We start from the raw sequence: 20539 nt of genomic DNA on the forward strand, positions 1-20539 counted from the left end.
AGTTCACTGGGCTCTTCTTTCATCTGTGAGTAGATACTCATTTTCTGAGAGGTGCTTCTAATACCCTGGGTTAATTTATATGAGATACACAAGGTCAGTGTATATCCTAACAAGATGATGTTCATCCAGTACCCACTATTCATCTTGATGAGGGAAAATCAGGGCCAAATATAACCGACAGCCTCTGTAAGGGGCAGGAGAAAAACAAGCAGCTGGGGAAAAGGAAAAACCAACAACTGATTTTTAACCAGTCCTTATTCTTTGCATGTGGTCTAATGGCTAGAACAAGGAACTGGGAGTTAGGACCATTGGTTCTATTCCCACCTCTGCCACTGACCTGCTTTGTGACCCTGAGTTAGTTGTGGAATTCTCCCTGTGCTCCACTTTCCTCATGGATAAAAAGGACGTGTTAATATTTCTTTTAACAAGGCAGTTTGCTTCTTTAAGGGCCAAGGGGCATGTGGCCAGCCTGCCCCGTTCTGAGACAGAGCCCTTTTTAGAACAGGTGTTTGGGCCGAGGAGAGGGGATTATTAGACCCTGCTGGGAAGGGGTCAGATGATTCCTAGAAAGGGCTAAAGAGCTCGGCGGAAGGGAGGAGCTGGGGGAAGAAAGTTGGCTTCTAAAGCAGGTGGGAGAGATGCAAGGGGAAGGGCTCCTGCAAATAGCTTTGGGTTGGTGTTCCTTTGTGAGTTCTACATATAAAGAATTAAACTGTGCCCTGAAGGAAGGGCCTGGACAGACTTTTGGCATGGTGTTAGTCCTTCCTGGGCTGGGGAGACGGAGGCTAGCAGCTTAGTCTTCCCTATCCTGAAAGGCTAATAGGAGACTTAATTAATGACTGTTAGTCAAACTTTGTTAAGAACTCCCTGGATGAAAGTTGCTAGAAGAGTGCACTACATTATTGTTACTGGTATTTCAAATTCTCAGGTCTTTGATGAGGGAGCAGTGTGAATTTCTTACACTACATCAGGGGAGGTGCCTTGAGCAGATCTGATCTTAACCCATGGCCTGAAAAGGGAGACTCTCTGTACTGCAAAGGGTCTAATTAAACCATCTCTTTCTACAAGGATTGCCAACAACCCACAGCTGAGTGGAAAACTTTCTCTTCTCCTGCCCTTTCCTCTGAAAGGCTTATGGTGTTGTTTGTTAGTATGTACATAATGGATCATACTGTTTTCATTCTGCCCAACATGTCAGCACTGCACTATTAATTGCTGGACCTCATCAGGCTTAGACAGCTGAAAACATTCTATTAGATATGCTCTTTAGCAGCACAGGAGAGGTGATGCATTGACTTTTAAAGAATCTTACTATGTTGTGGCAAAACTGAAACACATCCTTGATTCTCACATGGAACTGCTTTGTATCCTTTCTGCTTTTGAGCATCTGGCTCCTTCTTCCTCAAGTACACCATCAGGCACACTGCCCATGGGTTCTATAAGATTGATCCCAGAAGGTGAAATCAGTCTCCACTTGCAGCCATCAGATTTCATGTGGAGATCTTTGCAAGGTTGTGAGAGGAAACTGAATGTTCACCTTCAACCTATGCGGCAGGGATAGCTGCTACCATCCTCTACAAACCATGGGGTAAATCTAATCAATGAACCAGCACTTCCACCCAAGGCTTATCTATCCCCAAAGCCTTAAATGTGTCAACCCATTGGGGATGGCACAGAGATCCTCTTTCAGGACAGGCAGGGGTGCAAGGACTCCTGTAGTCACTCCACCTTTTCCCTTCAGCACCGTGTGGCTTAATGCTGTGGACAGCCTTGCATCCATCCTCTATTCCCTCCAAAAATTTCCCCCGTGGAGAATGCTGAGGGGGACTATTTCCAAGCATTTTTTTGAAAAGCGGAGTGAGTGTAGGCATGAGGTTGTGCACTGAGCCTTCAAGGAGTACAGAACACACCAGGGTAGTATGGGAAGGGAGTGGGCCAATGTGACATTAACCCAGCTTGGTGCCCTCAGGTTTCTGGGCTGTTGTGGGGGCTAAAATGGCCTCAGTGTAAGTTAAGCAGCCAGGGAGCTAAGTTGCAGCAGCTCTGCCTTAGCTGCTTACAGGCAACTCTGCAACCCTCAACACACACCCTTAATGTGCCCCCTCCTGCTCATGGCCCCACCCTTGTGCACCCTGAGGTGGCCTGCATAAGGCAGTTGGTAGCATAACAATGCAGCGCCTGCACCAAATATATTCTCCTTCAGCTGGCTGGGGCTTTTACAGCCTCTCTTCATCAGCCTAGAGGGGTTATACTTGTAACATATAGGAGAATCCATCCAAGTGCATGTCCCTATAAAGTGTTTGAGAAAAACAGAGAGGAGAGCAGAACGTGAGCTGAGCACCAAAACAGGCCTTGTGACCATGTCTGTTACCACTTCAAACCACAGCTTCAGGGAGAAAAAGGAGGGAAGCAATTAGCTCCTCAAAGCAGAGACTAGACAAAGCTGGGAGCATTTCTCATATGTACTCCTTTCATGAGAGGAGTAAAAATGTCAGTGTTTGCCTGGTGGAAACATGTCACATAAGGAATGAGAGGGGGCTCTTTTCCAACCCAAAATGACTTCTGCAATGTCCTGCAAGTGAATTGTACAGGATGCAGGACAAGCCTGTCCCATGCAGTTCAGGACAGGGGGCAGCTGACTTATTTTAACCAGTTGGGATAAACCAAGAACCCACTGGAATCTTTGCCCAAAATGCCAGCTGAAGCCAATGCCTGAACCCCAAGCAGGGATTTCCCCACACCGAGTTCCCCTATCAGCCCACCCAGTGGTCAAACCAACCAAGATGAAGAATATGTCATCTGAAGGTTCAAGTGGTGTATCTACATCCGAGCAGCCCAAAGCACAAATACAGCTACCTACTGAAGAAACAGTGTCTCCACAACAAAAGGCAGTTCCTGATGTTTGTCGGTCAAACTTTTCCCATTTATTGAAGTTACAAAAGATGGCTACTTGTGCAGCTCTTGCAAAAAAGCTTATGAATAAGGAAAGCTTCCTATTGCTACAATTGGTAAAAGTGGAGGAGTTTGGTTTGCCAGACCAATCAGTAAAGCCAATGCTGACAAACTATATGAAAAGGCTGCAAAACACCAAGTCTCTGGACTGCATCGACATGTAGAAAGCCTTACAAGCCAACCACCATGAAAGCCAATTTTAGAAGTTCTTTATGAGATGGTTAATGCTGGAGACACAACACAGTTTATGTGAATAAATATGGCTGTCACATCATACTTTCAATTTTAGCAAGAGATACCACACACTACAAACTAGAGGCCAATGTTAAGTGCATTGACACTTGTTAACCCTAGGGTTGGAGGCTGGTTCTGAACAAGACCAGCAAATGCTCACTATCTTTCTGCAAGAAACTCAATTGACTGGTTAGAAGCATGCAGTACAACTGTGAAAGACTCAGCAGTTGAAAAAGTGAAGAACTCTCTCATCAAATTCAAAAAAATTTACATATATGGCTGAAGAATGTATTGATGCAAGTATCAAGTATTGTCATTGCATATGTTATCTTGATGTTAGTGGTAGGCCAGTAGGTGCATTTCTAGATGTTCAGGTTATAGAAGATACATCGACTGCATCTGTGACAACCTGCATTTTAGAAGAGTTAAATACTTGTAAATTGGACCACAAACAGATGGCTGTTTGTGATTTGATGAAGCTGCAAACTTCTCTGGAAGACATGGTAGAGTAGAAGCTTTGCTCAGAGAAAAGTGTAACCCTAATCTCTCCTATACACACTGCAGAGGCCATCTTAACTTCAGTACCCCAAAAAATAATGGAGCAAATAATTAATCTATTTTCAAACATCTAAAAGATAATAAGGAGATAAGTAAGAGTCAGCCTGGATTTGTCAAGAACAAATCATGTCAAACCAACCTAACAGCTTTCTTTGACAGACTTTGTGGATGGGGGGAAGTGGTAGATGTGGGATATCTTGACTTTAGTAAGGCTTTTGATACCGTTTCACATGACCTTCTCATAAACAAATTAGGAAAATACAACTTAGATGGAGCTACTATAAGGTAGGTGCAATACTGGTTGGAAAACCATTCCCAGAGAGTAGTTATCAATGGTTTGCAGTCATGCTAGAAGGGTATTTCGAGTAGGGTCCCGCAGGAATTGGTCTTGGGTAAAGTTCTGTTCAATATCTTCATCAGTGATTTAGATTTAGAACCATTTGGCTTTTGGTCACAGATTTAGTACTGACCAAACAATAAGTGACTGGACTGGAAGCTCTTACTATTTGATTTCTGCCCCAAATTCATAAACCAGGCCCTGATCCATTTGGAACAGTGTTTCTTACAGCTGTCATTTTAACATAGCTTGTTGTGTCTGAAAGCACATTATTATTACTAGTAACTTGTGATCAAGATTTAAAAAGTAAATCAAATTGGGAAGTGTCACTATCCTTATTCTTAGTTTGTTAAAAACATGTCTCCTGTAAGAGGCTGCTTATGTGAAATGTTAAATGTGAAATTTAGTGACTTCTTACTGTTGTACACAACAGAGACACAAGATGGGTGAGGTAACATCTTTTACTTGACCAACTGCTGGTGGTGGGAGAGACCAGCTTTTGAGTTAAAGATAGTCAGAGTGTCACAGCTAAATACAATGTGGAATACCAGCAGGAGAGTGAGTTTGTGTGTGTATGGGGGTGGGGGTGGGGTGAGAAAACCTGGATTTGTGCTGGAAATGGCCCACCTTGATTATCATGCACATTGTAGGGAGAGTGGTCATTTTGGATGAGCTATTATCAGCAGGATAGTGAGTTTGTGTGTGTGTGTTTTTGGAGGGGGGTGAGGGGGTGAGAGAACCTGGATTTGTGCAGGAAATGGCCCAACTTGATTATCATGCACATTGTGTAGAGAGTTGTCACTTTGGATGGGCTATTACCAGCAGGAGAGTGAGTTTGTGTGTGTGTGGGGGGGGAGGGTGAGAAAACCTGGATTTGTGCTGGAAATGGCCCAACTTGATGATCACTTTAGATAAGCTATTACCAGCAGGACAGTGGGGTGGGAGGAGGTATTGTTTCATGTTCTCTATGTGTATATAAAGTCTGCTGCAGTTTCCATGGTATGCATCCGATGAAGTGAGCTGTAGCTCACGAAAGCTCATGTTCAAATAAATTGGTTAGTCTCTAAGGTGCCACAAGTACTCCTTTTCTTTTTGCAAATACAGACTAACACGGCTGTTACTCTGAAAAATGTGGAATAGCATAAGTAGTTAGCCCATGTTCTGGGTTGTACACAATGGCTGTTTCTTTAGCTGTTTTATGCCAAAATAATATGATGTGGGTTGGGAAATCCTTGTGAAAAACATGTAACTGTACTAAAAACACAGTCATATTCTACCTACCTGTCTCAGGGTCTTATATGGCCCCCACATCCTGGTATCTGAGCACCTCACAATCTTAGTGAGACACTATTATCCCTGTTTTACAGATGGGGGAACTGAGGCACAAAAAGACTTGCTTAGCTTCATGTAGGAAGTCTGTGGCAGAACAGGGAATTGAGCCCAGGTCTCCAAAGTGCCAGGCCCTAGCCACTGGACCATCTTTCCTTTCTCTATTAGTGAATTCAGAGACAGCAGAGATTTCAATGAGAATTGAACTGTTGAAAGCATAAGTCCCTACTGCTTGAGCTAAAGGAGTGTCTCCTTTAGTTGTGAGTAAGTCCATTGTAGTCACTGGGGTTATCCCCTAGTGGGAGACATGATCACATGCCTTAAGCCAGTTTATTACAAATGCAGATATGTGGCATGAGTCTGTGGGAACAGGTGCTGCTTCTTTAACGACATAAATCTCAAAATTAACAAGATTACAGTTGGTATTTTTTCAGTGGCCTCTCCAATTTTCTCTGTATTTGAGTCCAGTACATTAAAAAAAGTGAAATTTCTCAGTGGAAGCTACTTGGACCATTCCTTATTTGTATGGTCTGTGTTATGCCTTCAGAACTGGCTCCTGACTTCTGATACTAAAGATGTCATCCTTGAACTCTCATTGTAAATTGTGGTTGTGAAAGCTCCTGTAATGTGAGTGTATGTGTATGCTGTCCCTGGGTGTATACGCTAAGGTTATGGGGTGGATGGCCACAAGGAGTTCAGATTTAGATTTTTGGTGTTCAGCACAAAGAATGACACACTTGAATCTCTTCTCTTGTCCATGCTCCTGCACATTTGTACCCTTTCTAGTGTCCTATCAAATATTCTGCTGAGACACATAGTGGCAATTACCAGATGCCATGTTTGTGAGGTTAGCACACAACAGAAGCCCCTACTGATTCTGTTTGTAGGAAGTAGAGATGAGTGTGAGCCACAAGGTTAGGTTCCAGATCCAAACTCCCCCAGAGTCCAAGGGCGACTGGGTCTGGGATTTTGGTTTGATCCATTTTAGAGACGGAGACCAGCTGTAAGTTAGGGTTCCTCTCAGTGGTGCAAGTACAGTGATATGGTCCAGTACGCCGTACCTGTAAGATATTTATAGCCGGTACTCCGTACCACAAAGATACAGAAGGAGCAGAACATGGAGCTTCCCAGCAGCCCCACGCCAGCAACTCCACACCAGAGGACAGGGCTGAGGGCAAGGCTGGGAGTGGTTAGGCTTGCTGAGTGGCAAGGCTGGGCTTTCCCAGGAATCACAGTGGTGAAAGAAGCAGAATGTGCAGCTCCTCCAGCATGGCTGTATCACCCCAGCCTTGACCCCAGCCCTGTCCTTTGGTGAGGCTGCTGTACTGACCCCAGACAGGAGACGCAGCTGCGTGGAGGGGCTGGGGGCGGGGCTGGTACAGCCGCCCTGGAAGAGCTGCCGGTGTGAGGTTACCCAGGGGCCCCATGTTCTGCTTCTTTCGCCGCTGTGGTTCCAGAGAGCCTTGCGGTTCAGAAGTCTCCAGCGCAGCGGGAGGAGGACTGAGCCCCCACCCTGGTAACGTGGGATGGATCATGGGGAGGGGATAGGGAGAGCGCAGGCGCCCCCAGCTGTGGGTGCGGCAGGGAGGAGTCACGTGGGGAGGTCATGTGCTCCCCTTTAGCTGGTGTGTCCCCCCCACCTTTGTGTCCCTCCGATGAGTGCAGCATACTGGTAAGAGATGAATTCTACTTGCACCACTGGTTCCTCTGAGTTTTAGGTTAATCAGATCCATTGCAGTTGTAGGAGGAGTCTGTGGCAAAGTTCAGACCCAGACTGGAACTTCCTCAAAGTTCAGAGGTGTTCGGATCTGGGGGTTTGAAACAGGTTTATCTGAGCTGGAAAAAAAACAGCCAATGGAGAATATGAATGAGCTTGGAAAATCATGACATCACCAACAAATACTCCATACCCTTTCAGTGTATTTGTCCTTCTGGATCGTTTGAATCAGTAGAATATATGCATCAGGCTGAAGAACCCTAGAAACACTTCTTAAAACTAGAAAGTGCAAGTTCAGAGAGAAATACTCCAGCAGATCTGTCAGGCTGGTGAAATCTGGTCAGTGTGTATTAATGAGGCAGTTGTGTTGTTTTGGGCAAGTTTATAAAGCAGCTTCTTGTAAATATGCAGGTGGAAATCATCCTTCACTGTCTCCTCCTGAATGAGAAATGTTCTGTTTGAACTGAACCAGGGACCTCAGCCATTGGTGATGGAGTTTTCCTTTTATTTTTTTTATTGTTTTTTTTTAAGGGAAGCAGAAGAATCCATCTTACATCACACATAACACAAACCTACACTTACTCCTGACACACATCAACACAACACAGCCTAGCCTACACTTACTCTAGACCTAGTCAGAAAATGGTAAATATTTTGTAGTCTCAGTCTAGCTCCCAGTAAACAGAAACAGAACGTCACAGAAACCATTAGCATCCTCAGCAGAAGCCATAGTGTGAATGAGCCATGGAGCTTGGACTCCCCTCCCACCCCCAAAATATTCCTTCCTTGCCAGGATGGGCTGAGAGTGTGGGGCGAGCTTGCACAGTTACTGTCTGGGCTGTACCTATTCTATGAGCTAAAGATCCAGCACAGTGGTGGACAATCTGTGGCCCGTGGGCTGCACACAGGCCGTCAGGGTAATCCACTGGCGGGCCACGAGACAGTTAGTTTATATTGACCTTCCACAGGCACGGCCACCTGCAGCTCCCAGTGGCCGCGGTTCGCTGTTCCCAGCCAATGGGAGCTGCGGGAAGCTGTGTGGGCCGCAGGGACATGCTGGCTGCTGCTTCCTGCAGCTCCTGTTGCCTGGGAATGGTGAACCACGGCCGCTGGGAGCTGCGGGCGGCCATGCCTGCGAACAGTCAATATCTCGCGGCCCGCCAGTGGATTAACCCTCACGGGCCACAGGTTGCCCACCACTGATCCAGCACCTTTTACCAGCGCTGAATGTGACAGACTGGCAAAGTGGGTGGCAAGTCTGGTGCCAGGCCTGCTAGAAGGTAACTGCCTCTGCTGCCAGAGAAAGGACTTTCTCTTTTAGGGTCAGTGGTTGAGGCCTGTTCTTTGGTGTGGAGGTTCAAACCCTACTGGCAACTTAGGAAGGAGTCTTACATAAACTCACCCAATAGACAGAGGGGAAAATAAAATAAGCCCAAAAGCAAACATCTATTTCTTTAACAGAGCTTTAAATGACAGCTCAGACCTAGTGCCTGATGCTAATCTCACACTGGTGTAACTCCATCAGCTTCAGTGGTGTGAGGTCAGGATTGGATCCCAATCACTTTGAACGCCATCAGGAGTACTTCTATCGCTATTCTATTCACTGTTCTATCATGAAGGTGTCCTGACAAAAACACTGCCTCCTGCTGATGTGACTATCATGTAACCTACACTAACCTACTATGCGGCTTTGTCCCCTTCTAAGGATTGGATCACGCAGAAGTTTGTCTTAGTCTGCTACTGCCTCCCTTCTAAGGAGGCTGGTCTTTTAGCTTAAGTAGCCAAAGCTTATGCTTTTTACATCTAGAGGTCTTGAGTTCAGACCCTGGATATCTCCTCTGGGTCGGGGGTGGTGTTGTTGTATCCCACGGCAACAGAAGTAACATGCCAACTCAGATCTTTAATGACTAGGATCATGTGATGAGAGAAGATGGCTCAAGGAGGCTTGGGCACCATCCACTTAAATTAAAGAGCCTAGCATCTTTCTGAAATCTTGACAGTTTTTAATTTCAATGAAAATGACACTCAGTTCTTCATGTCATCCTGGTCTCCATGCATAAACTTCCTGAGTAAATTCTCAGGAGAGATTTCCTGGAATGCATCGAAGATCAGCCCTGATTTTCACATTTCAGCATGTAAGGTATCTGCATTGGCAGTGTTTCTACATTCGTCTTACCCTTACTGCCATCAATCATTTGCTTTTCAGAATTCACTGAGTGTAGAGAGGGGACAGGATCTTTAAGGACCTAAATGACCTGTGGGGGTCGGGGGTGGGGGGAAAAAGAGGGTTGTTTTGTATTTTTGTTTTCTTAGTGTAGGAATCAACTTTCTGGATGGTTGTAGCATAAATAAAGTTACTACAATCCCTTTTCCCTTTACGCCTGTGTCCACGGGATTAAGGTATAATTTAGCTCTCTGGGTGGAGAAATCTATTCACAATGCAGCACGTGCAGTACCAAAGACAAAAAGATTGTGCAGTGAGGTATTTATAATTTGATAGCATACATGGTGCTGTGCAGAACTGAGAAGAGATAGTCCCTTACTCCTCAAAATGTACTGTCTCTTTTTCAGACCCACACTGAGGTTCCAAATGTTTGGATGTGGGTTGCTCCTTATGACAAAGGGGCATAATAAGCACTCAGCTTCTCTGCCTGTGGCACATAATAGTCTAGTCTCCTGTGGGCTGTAATGCTTTGGTCTCATTTCAGTTGTTGGGTTTGGTGTGCAGGTGGCTGGATGGTGCTGGTGGCCTGTGAGATACAGGAAGTCAGATGAAATGAATCGGTGGTTCCTTCTGGCATTAAACTCTGTGACTGTGTGATGCTCTTGCTCTCTTTATCCCCTCCCTAAACTGAACAGCCTCCTGGAAATAACAGCATCATTCATCCAAAGATTAAATCCACAATACACACAGTGCCTTGATCAAGGTTACACAAGAAGCCTGTGGACTAGAAGGCAGGTCTCTTGAGGCACCATCCTGTGCTCTAACCACTAGACCACACGCTCTGTTCCATGAAGTGATGTATTTTCGGAACTGCTTTAAAAGCAGAAGAAACTGCCCTGCTCCTCACTGCCATACTAAATGGAAGACTCATTTCTGGTTCCAGCTTTTCCTTGGCATTTGACTGACAGCCAACTTCCCTTCACTGCCTGGTCACTGGAGCTGATTAGTATGCGAAAGGGCCCGCCTCACATTGAGAGATGCAGCAGCAGCAGCAGCTTGCCGAGCTGTCACACTCACACAGGCTTCTTATCTGCACTGGCTTGATGAATTAAAAAGCAAGCCAGCCAGCAAGAAAGAGAAGGAGAGAGAGAGAGGGGGGAAGAGAAAGAGAGAGAACCTTGCAGCCAGCATTTGCCTTTTGGGTTTTTTTTTAAAGGAAGGATTTTGCGTCTGAAGTGATCACTGCTTGTGATGAGGCTTCACTTAGCAGGCTCCAGAATGAGCTAGAGGCGGCAGATAGGGGGATAAACAAACAAACAAACAAAAAATCAGACCAAACCCAAATACCAACCAGCAAACCAAACCAGGAACAGTTTTCTCCTTTATTCTAGCATGGTGGATGTATGGACAGTCTTACAGAGCAGAGGTTGACATCTCCAAATCTACCAGCCCCACATCTTGAACACTACAGTGTTCTGCATTGCACCATGACCTTGGATGTTCAAACGGTGGTCGTTTTTGCAGTGATCGTAGTGCTGTTGCTTGTGAATGTCATACTCATGTTCTTCCTGGGCACTCGTTAAATGGATTTTTTCTCCTGAGCTGTTGGGGGCTACTGCCACTAGCAATTCAACAAGAGAGCGAGAGAGAGAGAGAGAGAGAGAGAGAGAAAGGACAGAGAGAGAGAGAAAGAGAGAGAGAAAGAGAGAGAGATTTCTTACTGAGGGGGGAAAACGCACTGAGCTTCAACATGGCCTCGCTGTGATATGTATGACGTTGGTATATTATCTCTCCGTAAATCTTTTGTCATGTCTTGTCTTTTAAGTATGCCTGTAAGTGTAGCTGCTTATTGCCTGGATTTTAAATGTGATAAATAATAATAATCCATTCATATATCTCTTGGTTACAGATAGCTAGAGACAGCTGTACATACCTAGATAGAAACAGAGTAAAAAAAAAAAATTGTTAAAAGAATAATCACTACGTATGTTGTTTTGATTCCTTTAAAAAATACGGACTCCTGTTAAGAACAGAATAGGGATTTTTTGGTCAACATTTCTTGCAAGCAGTTAATGTCGAGTGTCTCTGAGAGCAACTATGTAGGTACCAGGTGAGAGACGGTGTGTATTTAATTGAATCTAGAGCACTGGCCGTTTTTAAAAGGTGGAAAGAAATCCTAGCTGAGAAATGAATGTTATTAAATCTTTGCTAAAATAGCATTCAGCCGCAAAAAGGGGAAGAAATTTGGTTGATTGATTCATTTGTGTTGCCTTGACAGTGTGACTGGAATACTCAATGTTCAGTCCAGAAGCCTCCAAATTCTATGTTCCCACCAGTTTAGCAGAGCTCTTTTCTTTAGATATATAGCAGAGAATGAAACATAACCAGCTGGGTTTTTTTTTTCTGTTTATGTGTGTTTCATATCTTTGCAGAATGGGAAGAGATCAGAGATGAAAAGTAATGCATGCTTTGTTTTCCTGTGTTAAATCAACAGATGCAAGGGTTTTGCTCTTGTTTTGATTTTTTTTCCTAAAAATATTAGTTAGGCTTCCTTTTTTTAATGTACAAATGAAAAATCTTTGCCCATCTCAGGGATAACAGGATTCCAATATGGGCAGTTTTTGGCGACTTCATTTACATTGATTTTCTTGAAAATGAAGTGCTAAGTTACACATTATAGGCTCAATGAGAAGTTGTCCACTAGTTCAAGGTCCTTCTGTTAGGAAATGTCCAGAGCAAAATGAAATTGTTTGCAAGCTGGGTAACAGGGTGGTTTTGGAGGTGGGTTTCAATGCACAAAGTTTAGTAGCAATACAAAATGTGCTGGGAAGAGTAATAGCTTTTCTCCATGCAAATACCATACACAGAAGCAGTGTTTCTGTGTGAAATCTTGTCCACTCTTTATTTATTATTTCTGCTACAAGAAAAGATCCAGGCTTGCTGAAATAAACAAATACAAATTAAAATAATCACAGCATGTTTTGGAAATGTTTGCGTCTCACGATAATATTAACTGTGAGTGTATTTCTGTGATAATATAGGCAGTTCGAACTAGCTCCATCTGTCTACATTATTTTTCCTATGTAGTCCATTAGCTGGAATAATACCTATTCACAGAGCCATAGATGGAGATATAGATATAGACATATATACACATATATATCCAGATGAGCATGTCAGTTACAAGTTAAGCAAAAAGTTTTGTGTATAGTTAAGTGGATAGTTATAGTAGTTAAGTGTCAAAATTTGAAATTAAAACAAATGCTGCAAATCTGACACTTTCAAACCTGGCTTTAATGGCAAATACAGGGAAGAAAAAAAAATCACTAGGGTCAAATGTTGTAGCATTCAGTCACGTAAACCAGCAAGAAATGTTTAATCAATATAGCCAGTTTTAATACATATTTTATCTATTGATCTATAATAACTCCATAAATTGTGACACAATCCCATAGCAACAACTCCAGTGCCTGCTGGCTGTCTTTCCTTTTACTCACTTGTAGCTATCCATGGAACAGGTGATTGCTTCTGAGTGGGTCTTCTTTTATAAAAATCATCATGATGATGGTTTGGATCGCTTAACAAGTAGAATTTGCTTTGTTTTCTATCTTAGCAATCTGATGTCAATATACGCATGGGTTGGAGAACCTCTTGGAACCAGATTGAATGAACATAGGTGACCATGAAATGGGAATTCTTTGCCTGGGATTTCTCCCCTTAGAAAACTAACAATCAAACAACCCCCCAAAATGATTTGATTTAATAATTTTGAATGGCATAGTTATTTAGAGGAGTAGGGGAGGAAACATAAAAACCAAAAATCAGGGAAAAAAGCAGAGAGAAAACTGGTCTTAACTGTCTGAATTTTTTTTAAGGTTAGATTTTGGCATGAAGGTTTACCTTTAAATAAGATTTGTACAAGGAATGCTTGGTAACTAATGTGTATTTACATCTAGCACACTCACATTCCTAATGCAGAGATTCTGGCTGACATTTTGCATTCTGGAAATGTGTGTGTATATGACAGCGTATGTTAGAGTATGTGTGAGCATGCTAGTATGTGAAGGGTCTGTGTCTGAGTGTGTTAGCTTGTATGCTACAATTTTGATTCCATTAGTGGTGCGGTTTTGTATTTTGTGTTGCTAGGGGATTAAAATGGGGGTACAGTGTGTGGAATGAGGGGTGCCAAATGCTACATTCAACTCTAATAATTGTAGAGTGATCACTGGGTATTGTTTTTTTTTATTTCATTTTATTTAAAAATAAATAAATCTGGAACCTGGACATTGGAAAATAATTTCAATTTCAATCTTGTATTTTATTTTCCTGAAGGCTAATGGAATCAAAGAAAGCAGATTTATATGTAACAGTGTGAAAATGAAAGCTTGGGAGTAGAAAAGTTTGTGTGTCATTTAGACAGTGTTGTTCTTATTGTATGGGTAGGGGTTTCTCATAGACTTTTGGATGCGAAGGGAGGAAAAGGGCATTAGAAATGAGTCTGTTTTTTCCCCAGCCTGTTCATTAAAGGCCAGTCTTTCAAATGGCCCTCAACCCAGCCTCTACAATCATGTCTTGGTGATGTTGCAACTGCAATTCTGCATTTAAAAAATATAGCATTCAGCCGTCTAACTGCTTGATTCTCAGGAGCAATTAGCTAGTTGTCTTTATTAAAGAGGAAGAAATATCACAATATTCCACATTCATGGTCCAAGCCATGACTGCTTATAATAATGAAGTGGTGTTAGTTGGGGTGACAACATGGCTAGATGTCCATATTTTATTACCTTCACTCTCAAATAATTGCGCTTGCAATTTCAGGACCTGATCATACAAACACATATGCATATGAGTAGCTTACATACTTGAACTCAATGGGTCTATTCAAGTTACTTGCATGTATAAGTGTTTGCAGAGTTAGGGTCTCAGAGGCGGTTGTGGAAGTTTGGCCCTTTAAGTGTCTCTTTCCCTCGATCTGAATAGGGTGTGCTTCACTTTTGTGGGAACACTCAAGCCTGAAATAGGTGAGAGGGGAAAGTTACCTTTTAATTAAAAATAAAAGAGAGAAAGAGAGAACATCCCTTCTGTAATATGCTGGCCATGAAAATTACCCCCTATTAATCCCATAAAAGCTTTCCATTGACTGCTACATGTATATGTTCGAGCTGGGGTGACTGGAGACCTAATTCACTCTTTGTCAGCTTCAGCAGGATTCAATGTTATTTCAAGAAAATGCCTCTGACTGTATCATAGCAACCCTTGTATCACACAGTACATAAAAAGTCCATTCCTCCTGAGCTTTAATCCACCTTCTTAAAGATCCAGGCACCTTTCTAGATAAGGGGAAACACGGGTGCATATTTTTCCTTCCCGATGCTTCAGAAAAAGCGAATATGTCACCATTATCAGTACTAAACCTATTATTCTTTCCATTCTTCAGTGTGGTTTTAATTCTGATTCTTTAAGGCTAACAAAAGGGATTAAAAAAAAAGCTTTTGCCACCCCTCTTGATATCCCCCCCGTCCGTTTTAAATCTCACATGACAAGTAAAAGGGGACGGGACAGCTCAGAAGTCTCTGACGTGATTGTTCTTTTCTGTCCTGCCATTTGGATTTTACCCTGGGATGGCAGCAGTGCAGCATTTGTTTATGCTTTATAGTGAATGAAGAGCTGAGTAGATTCCAGTCCTTTTGTGGGAACGCAGAGGTGCTTTCTCATCCCATAGATGAATGTTGTTAAGAGCTGCATGTTCACCTGACTCCTGCCCCCATCTGTTTGCATAATGTGGTTATATTTCTTTTTGGATCAGGTATTCAGTACACAGCCCAACTGCTGTGTATAATGTCTGAAGGAAAATTGCCAAAAATCCATGTAAGTTTTTTTTTAATTTGTTAAATTAACAGAACCCATCTCTTCTTTACTGTTCATTTCATTGTATTGTTGTTCTTTTATTTTTATTTAGTGAATGCTGGTTGTGATTGGAGATATAGTTCTTAATTCTCTGTATACCGTGCTTGCCTGCTTGCATGTATGTATCTATGTACCTATGACCGTTCTGTATTTGTATATGCTATATATTGTTAGTAATGCATCTGGGTAGAGGAGGAGGGGTTGTCTTTTTTTTTTTTGTATTCACAATGTATATCTTTCTGAACTGGCTACAGTAATTGTATTCATTGTACATCTCATCTAATGGGATGTTCTCCAGGCTACTTTATAAGTTGTGTCATTTGCTCTCTTTCATATGAGATATTCCCAACAGTCCAAAGTTAGGAAGATTGAGGGGAACTATCAAATTATTATCAATAATAATAACCGTGCTGCTGCAGAGAGGATGTGTTTGTCTTGGGGGTCACAGCTGGTGACTGGAGGACAGGTCTCCAGGTAGCCATTCCCAACTCTGCCACTGACTTTCTGAGTGGCCTTGGCCAAGTCACTTCACCTCTTTGAGTCTTGGTCTCCAGGGCTGTAAAACTGGGATGATGCTACATCAGTGGAGTATTGTGAGGAACGATCAATTAATGTTTTCTCATATACTAATATGTCATTTGAATGTAATGTTTTATTATTCTATTCAAACGGCTGAGCTGTGTGGGGCATTAGTTGGCTAAAGGGCGTCTGCCCATACCATAAGCGGTTGGATTTAGTATTTTGTTTTAAGGGAATCCTGTTCTGGCCTGTGAGCTGTAGTGATTTATGCTGCCAATTAAAAATAGATGCTCCTGGAGGAAGAGCTGCTGAAGAAACCATGAAGGATCTTTTTTTCATGTGACTACGAGCTTTTCCCTGAGAGAAAAAAGATTTTATTTTTAATTCTAGAGAACCCTCAGACTGCTGGGCTCTCTGTAACTCTTTCTGTGATCGTTGTCTTCAAAGCATCATGCAGCCTGCTTTTCCACTCAGAAAAGCGCTTTTAGAATATTACCTTCTGCATTGTCAGGACCATCCACTGGGAAGACGAAACTTGTGGCAGAAAGCCCTCCAGAGAATTCCCATTGATGAGTGTGTCTTTAGGGTCAGGAGGCTTTGTCAATAGAGGATAACCAAAATTAAAGAGAAGCCCGAGGAACTGTGTTTCAAAGGCAGTTAAAGAAAGAGACGTGGATTTGTGATAGCAATACTTATCATGGTTTATCCATACTGTATCCTAAAGTGCTGTATAAGGTCCTTTAGCTGTCTTTATCCCCGTTATAAAGATGGGGAAACCAAGACAGAGAGGTCACATGGTGAGTTAATGGCAGAGTTAGGAAAAGAATCAAGGCCTCCTGATTCCCAGTCAAGTGCCTTATCCAATATTCCGCACTTCCTCCTGAGTGTCAGAGGTGCACTTTAGGTAATCATGCAAAAGTGTGGATGCCTCTTTGAAGCTTATATTAATTTTATCTGAATGTTGTTATCTGGAAACCTCATGAGAACAGGCTTGATTTTGAGATTTCCAAGATGGCCCTATTTTCAGTTTGGTAAGGAGTATCTTTCTCACAGCTATTTTGGGATTTCCACTTCTCCTTCAGATAGAATCCAGGAACCATGAATGCATGAAAAAATTAAGTATATGCCCATGCCAGTTTCGGAAAATGGATAATGGTGGCTAAGAGGCTTGTCAGTCCTTAGCCTGAACAGAGACATATGAGTTGATATTACTCGATTGCTGCCTGTGATTGTCTCTGTCTGTTCTGAGTGGAAGCCTAACTAAAATATGGGAATGTGTTTCCAGCCCATTTCCTCTACTTTCTGGTCTGATTGGATATAGGGGTAACTGCTTTTTCCCTGCTGCCCTGCATCAGTAGGTGACACTCTTCTTTCTGAGTCAGTACTGAAGCAATGCCCCAGCTACCTCAGGGGATGGTGTGCTGCTTGTGTTTTTTATTTTTCTGGCGTCCCATATGTAAACTTAGGCTCCTGATAATTTTGAGTCATTAGCTGGCTCATTGCACTTTCATGAGAATAAGTATGTGCTGAGCAAATGTTAGTTTGTATTTTGCCTGCATCAGTTTCCCCTTCAAATTTCAATGTGCTCTGTTAATCTTTACGTCTTGTGCTAAGCTGTCATGTATTGTTGCTGTGCACTGTTGAGCAGCTGCCACAATCTTCCCCAGAGAGAGCTGCATTTTTGCAGTGGGTGAGGTGATTCGTTGTACAGAGTTTGTTAATCTCTTCTATTGAAACGCACTGCATAAAAGAAAAAAAATATTTTAGTTTATTTTCTGCTTGGAAGTACAGCCAATATCCGTTACTCTCGTTTTCATATACATGTGGCAGCCCCACAAGTTGGCTTTTATAAAGAGATGTCTTACACATAATGATGAGGATAATTGTCATTGACCTCACAGCATGACAGTTATTCAGGGGGATATCAAAGTATCTTTTAAACGCCCAGTAGCAAATCTTGAGAATCATATTATTTAAGTCAAAGTCTGTTGATTTATATTTTCTTCCCAATTTCCACCTTTTTTCAAATACTTGGGGCATTTGCCTGAATGAAGGTCTCTATTACTAAACGGTGAACTTTCTCCAGGGGCAAATTTCTGAATCCACAGTCCTGTTTGTGACATTGTAACCGGTTGCTGTAAAAGTGAGTGTAATGTCACAAACAGAAGACTTTAGGAGTGGAATCAGCAGAAGAAATACATTATTTTTTTAAAGGAACATCCTGGGAGATGTCTCTAGTAATTATTTAAAAAAAAAAAAAAAAGGTACAAAACAGCCTCCTGCCTAGAATAAATAAAATACACATTTGAAATAACAGCAACATAGGGCTTAGTCTTTTATCTTGCTAAGCTGTGGAGTTATTTTGCTGGTAATAGCTGGAGAAAAAGTTTTTTGACATCTTAAATGAACTCACTGGGACAGCAGAATGAAGATTTGCTAGTATCCTCAGGAGAGGATTTTTCAAAGAATTCCTATTGACCAGATTTCGTATGTTAATGTTGACGGCACTGTTCCCTTCTGTATTAGTTAATTCTCTTTGTCTGGCAAGATTTATGCAATGGGTTGTGTACTGTAATTTCTATTCTGACACTAAATTTATATTTAGGTAATGCTTGCTATCTAAAATTCCTTCTCTGTGATTCGATAAGTTACTGATTAGTTTATGTGCTGTTCTCCTTCCTTACCTGGCTGAGGTGCAGTCATTTTCATTGTAAGCTTGCAGAAGTGTGATTAAGCTTTGGTGGTTGTTTTTAATATGCATTCCTGGGCCCAAGAGTAATGCAGGTGCTTTGATTTTCTAAGCTTCCATCAAAATTCTGTTTAAAAAGCACGCACTGTTAGAATGCTTTCTGGATCTGAATGGAATGTGTTTGAAAGCTTCGGGGAAGCATCAGTTTGTTTTTAATGGCAACAGGAATGTTTACACGAATCTGATCTAGAACTGTGAATTGAAATGCACATTTATTACCACAGTTGTGTGTGTGTGTGTGTGTGTGAGAGAGAGAGAGAGAGAAATACCTGTGTTAACCATATACTAGATTGACTATATGTGTGCATTTATCTGATTTTATATATATATATATAGAGAGAGAGAGAGAGAGGAGAGAGATACCTATATATATAAAAAGATACACACAGATATTTTATATATATATATATATAAAAGAGATACACACACTTGCCTCTGCACATGAGGATGAGCCTGCACAAGTAGCTTTCCCTCATTTTGTCCCTCAGTAGGACCAGCCAAAGTGGGAAGCAGAGACTGTTGCCACTGAGAGGGGATATGGAAGGTGGTGTGGTGTGAGGATGGAGCCTGGGTGAGTGGACTTGGCCTGTGAGGGGAGGAGTGTGCACACCCAGCATCCTTCCGAAGGCAGGCAGGTACTGTCACTCCAGCCAGGCTTCCTCTAGATCCCCAGGAGGAATCCTGGCTGCATCAACCAAAACTCCTCCCCGGCCACAGACGGCCGCGCTGTTCCTCACCAGCCTTCCAACCCAGATAGTGGCTGAAAGCCACAATCTGGCCTGATTATACACCAGTGCCAAGAGGAGATGGAAGATGAAGGAAGTTAAAAGGAATGAAGGTGTTGGAATGAGTTATGGGCCACATCAGTCTTCCACATGTAGTGGGCATCACACCTGTGCTGGAGAAAAAGGCCTTGTTTTCAGTGACGGCAGCTTCCGGACCATGTCAGGCTCAATTCACTGGGGGCATCAAGTCTCAGGTTTTGAACAGCATCAACTGTAATTAACAGGGAGAGGCTGCTATAATTTGGGAGGGTTTAGGCAACAGCTGGATGGGATGTTCAGCCCCTCTGGTTAAGGCTAGATGAATCTCTAGTCGCATAGCATCCAGGGCCAGATTGCACCAATCTGCTTGAGAGCTGGGATTCTGTAGAGACATTTGAAAGTCTTTCCTTTTGGATTAAAAATTTTTAAAAAAGAGCAGCCCTGGGAGGAGCTAGTTTATTCTCTTTATTTACGGCTAAATGTGTGACAGAAACGATTAGAAATGACTGTTAAGAGGAGACAGTCCTCTTCTGTGCAAATCATGAGAGCCCTTCACAATTGTTAATAGAAGCTGATTTACACTGCAGCCCCCCACCTTGCCTTACGGCACCTTTAAGGATCCTCCCACCAAAAGATCTCCGCAGTACTCCAGGAAGTGGTGTTGATGATCCAGCACATGGTGCTCTCCTCTCTGAGTCAGTACTGAGCCATTAGTCCAGCAGGGATGTACAGGGCACTGTGCTGGGTCAGCTGTCATTTTTCTGATGAGACATTAAACTCAGAATTGGACTGCGGCTAGTCATCAAAGCCACTTTAATGGCAGGTATTGCAAGGATAGGGGGTTGTTATGGGGTGTTTGCTCCAGTGTTCTTGTTATCTTCTCTTTCCCTCCTCCCCCAGTTTCAGTAGGGCATGGTTTTGTTGTTCACCTCCTGTTTTGTAGTGTTGCTATGTATTGTTAAACAGTTGCTGTGTTTCACCCCAGAGGTGGCTGTCTTTCAGTGATGGTTTAAGTAATCTCTAGGGTCTGTTTTGTGTAAGAGTTTGTTAGGTTGCCTCTCTCACACGCACACACACACTCACATATGTGTGTGCATGCATATATCTATATCTATAAGTATGTGTGTGTGTTCCCTGATATGGTTTGATAAATATGAGGCAATGGCAAGGCAAGTGCATGTTACATAATCTCTGGGAGTGAAGAAAACGTTGTAATTCATTAGGAGGCAGGCCTTCTGCAGGCAGCATTTGTTAGCATCATTTAACCATTGATGTGTGTAGTTCTGCCAACTGGCCATGTTTTCGTCAT

General features: G+C 42.6%; 2 protein-coding genes across 11 annotated transcripts in view; both read left to right on the top strand.

Annotated features, from left to right (window-relative positions):
* The window catches only part of ARHGEF9 (Cdc42 guanine nucleotide exchange factor 9), a 307760-nt gene that overhangs the window by 140848 nt on the left and 146373 nt on the right, over positions 1 to 20539 (top strand). For 2 of the 10 annotated variants that reach the window (XM_073361046.1, XM_073361047.1), the window contains exon 1: positions 14913 to 15159. The exons of 5 other annotated variants lie outside the window; for them this stretch is intronic. Coding sequence is in view for 2 of the 5 variants with exons in the window: in XM_073361047.1 (XP_073217148.1) it covers positions 15130 to 15159 (30 nt within the window). In the remaining 3 variants the exon portion in view is untranslated. Of the gene's footprint in view, positions 1 to 10839; positions 11060 to 14912; positions 15160 to 20539 lie in introns of those variants that run through there. 3 more of the 10 variants (XM_073361043.1, XM_073361048.1, XM_073361049.1) reach the window with 3 other exon arrangements.
* Positions 10359 to 10874, top strand: LOC140917712 (uncharacterized). Its single transcript, XM_073361073.1, has one exon. The coding sequence runs from the start codon at positions 10695 to 10697 to the stop codon at positions 10872 to 10874; it is 180 nt and encodes a 59-aa protein (XP_073217174.1). The 5' UTR covers positions 10359 to 10694.

Source organism: Lepidochelys kempii, chromosome 9 (genome assembly GCF_965140265.1).
Source record: "Lepidochelys kempii isolate rLepKem1 chromosome 9, rLepKem1.hap2, whole genome shotgun sequence".
NCBI lineage: Eukaryota > Metazoa > Chordata > Testudines > Cheloniidae > Lepidochelys > Lepidochelys kempii.

What these genes read in the sequence shown, in the direction of transcription:
- LOC140917712 (XM_073361073.1), top strand. Translation starts at nt 10,695, where the DNA reads ATGGACAGTCTTACAGAGCAGAGGTTGACATCTCCAAATCTACCAGCC.